At 26.5% G+C, this 2,607-nt stretch overlaps 1 protein-coding gene across 1 annotated transcript in view; it reads right to left on the reverse strand.

Annotated features, from left to right (window-relative positions):
• LOC105624376 (probable tubulin polyglutamylase TTLL9) overlaps positions 1–2,607 on the reverse strand; it is a 16,057-nt gene that overhangs the window by 6,396 nt on the left and 7,054 nt on the right. The window contains exons 2-5 of the mRNA XM_012205741.1: positions 1,974–2,260; positions 1,170–1,354; positions 126–434; positions 48–88 (exon numbers count right to left, since the gene is read on the reverse strand). Coding sequence (XP_012061131.1) covers positions 48–88; positions 126–434; positions 1,170–1,354; positions 1,974–2,260 — 822 coding nt within the window. The remainder of the gene's footprint in view (positions 1–47; positions 89–125; positions 435–1,169; positions 1,355–1,973; positions 2,261–2,607) is intronic.

Genomic DNA, 2,607 nt, shown 5'->3' on the forward strand with positions numbered 1-2,607 from the left:
TAACAAACAACACACACACACACACACACACACACACACACACACACACAAAAGATAAATCGTAAAGTGATTATGTTATTTATCAAATCTTATTAATAACAGTAATTTGATAATTTTGTAAATACCTGCAATGCGTTGCATCAAATTTTCAACCACTTCCGCCTCGTAATAAGCTATCAAATAATCCCTGAGTTTATTCAATGCCCATTTACAGCTCAACTCCCCAGTCTCGCCTTTTATCGAAGAAATACCTTCGGTATTCTGACTTGCTTTCAGCTGTATTGCCGTATTCGTCAAATGCACTCTGTTGTCGTCAATATTTTCCAGATCAAATAATTGGCCACATAAACGAGCAAAACCTTCTCTAGCTAACCATACTTTCAAAGGATGAAATGATGTTACCAATACGTAAATGCGTAGATCAAACTTTCGCCCTGAAATCAGAGATTTAATTTTTGTAAAATAGAAATGTTGATATTGGAAGAATTCAAGATATATGGAGCTAATTCATGATTTTAATGGTTTAATACTAACATCAATTAGCAATTAATAGACCAAATTTAAAATTACATACAGTGTATATGTACAATATATATTACAAATAAATATTCAATTATTAAAAATTGAGGAGTTAATAAAATCATAAAATTTAAGTACATATACACTTACTTGAATTTCATGACTTTAATCAACTTTTTCTCAACTATGTACATAACTTTTATTATACTTAATTTATATTATATATTATTATTTATATTATTATTTATTGTTAATATTAACTTAATAAAATTTTATTGCTACACAGAAAAAATTTATTAAATCTTAATAAATATTTTTTTTGAATTGTCTTAGCGAATATGGCAAATAAATATTTAGATAAATGAAAAAATGATGAATAGTTGAATCAAACTAATGGTCCCTGTATGTAATAAATATGTGTTTATATTCAGTAAATATTCCACTAGGATTATTCAAAGAAATATTTATTAAAATTTAGTAAATTTTTCCTTAGTGTGTAATGTGTGTGTGTATATACATATCAAATGTATATTTATAATATAAATATATCAAAAAATATGAATATATATTTAATTGTTAAGCTTATAATTATTAATTAATATATTTAAATAATTGTATCAAATTGAAGATTAAAAGATCTAAATTTTAACCTGTGACGAGATAAGGATTATCAATGTATTTTTGAACAACATAAATTTCAGCTGGCACTCCTGATTGCTGCGATTTGACCTCTCTGCTTTTCCACTCTATAAGATCCTTCAATTTCCTAAATAGAAAGATACCCTTGCCTCGTGATCTTGCTACTGGTTTGACGATCCATATGGCTCCTTGTTGCCTACAATTATCATTTATCATCTTATTGAGATTCTTTAACTCCATAATTTTAATTCTATATAATTAGGATCGTTTTTTTATCTCAAAAATTTACTTTCATATTTTTATTTGAATACGAAATGAAATATATTCTGTGAATTAGAATTCTTAGACTTTTGTTATGCATAATAAAATGTGAAACAAATACATTTAATATATGTACGTGTGTGCATGTGTGCATATTAATATAAAAATTTAAAAGCTTATTATAGAAATTGTGCAGATATATGAATTTTATAATATTGTGAATAAATATATTTAAAAACGACAGTACTTTGAAAGTTTCTTTTAATATAGGTATATTATATCTATATCTTGAGAAAAATTTTCAAGATATCACCATCATATATCGATATTTACTTGCTTATAATATTTTTCTCGATAAAACCTTCTGATAAAATATAATATTTATAGATAACGATAAAATCATAAGAATTAGGATAGTGTCGAACTTAATAATTTATAGAATTTATAAATAATTTATAGAAAGGAATATAAAATAAAAATAAAAACTTAATAACATTTACTTAATTAAAAAAAAATCTTTAATTAATAATGTAAACAATAAGAAATAATTTTACTTATGATATTCCTCGACAAACATCAGATAATCACTAGGTAGCTCGAAGGTCACAGGCATGACATCGCTAATATGAGCCTCGGCAAATTTTTCAGCCCTTATCAGGGCCTTTCTATAACGTTTGAGATTGCGATATAGGTAATTCTTTCGCGTGAGCTCATAGTGATTACGGAAGTGTGACACCCGCTGGTAAGGGCGCAGCTTTCGATCCCCGTCCAGCGCCTGTCGCAGCACATCTCCCGTATCGCACCACCATAAGTGCCAATTAGTATCTTCAGGATCGACTATCTCAAAGAAGAAAGATATAAAGCTCTCCACTAATTATCTCCACTAATGTGATACTTTTATTGTAAATTTTGCAAACTTTGCAAATAATATAAATATAGAAACAAAATATTTAATTTATATGTGATAGTTTAAATTGAGATATTTATTATAAGCTTTAATATTGTATTCATTTTTTCATCATACTTATGTAAAAGCTTGTCTAAAGCCAAAAAAAAATGTTTGACTTGTTCTTAATTATTCATTGTTTTCGGCGTTTATTTATTTTAAGACATTTAAATTAACCAATTAGAATTCTATCTGTAGTGAGTTGCAGCACTTATCATTAAAAAAGCATTATATATATATAT

This window comes from Atta cephalotes (assembly GCF_000143395.1).
Source record: "Atta cephalotes unplaced genomic scaffold scaffold00076, whole genome shotgun sequence".
In the NCBI taxonomy this organism is placed as follows: Eukaryota; Metazoa; Arthropoda; class Insecta; order Hymenoptera; family Formicidae; genus Atta; species Atta cephalotes.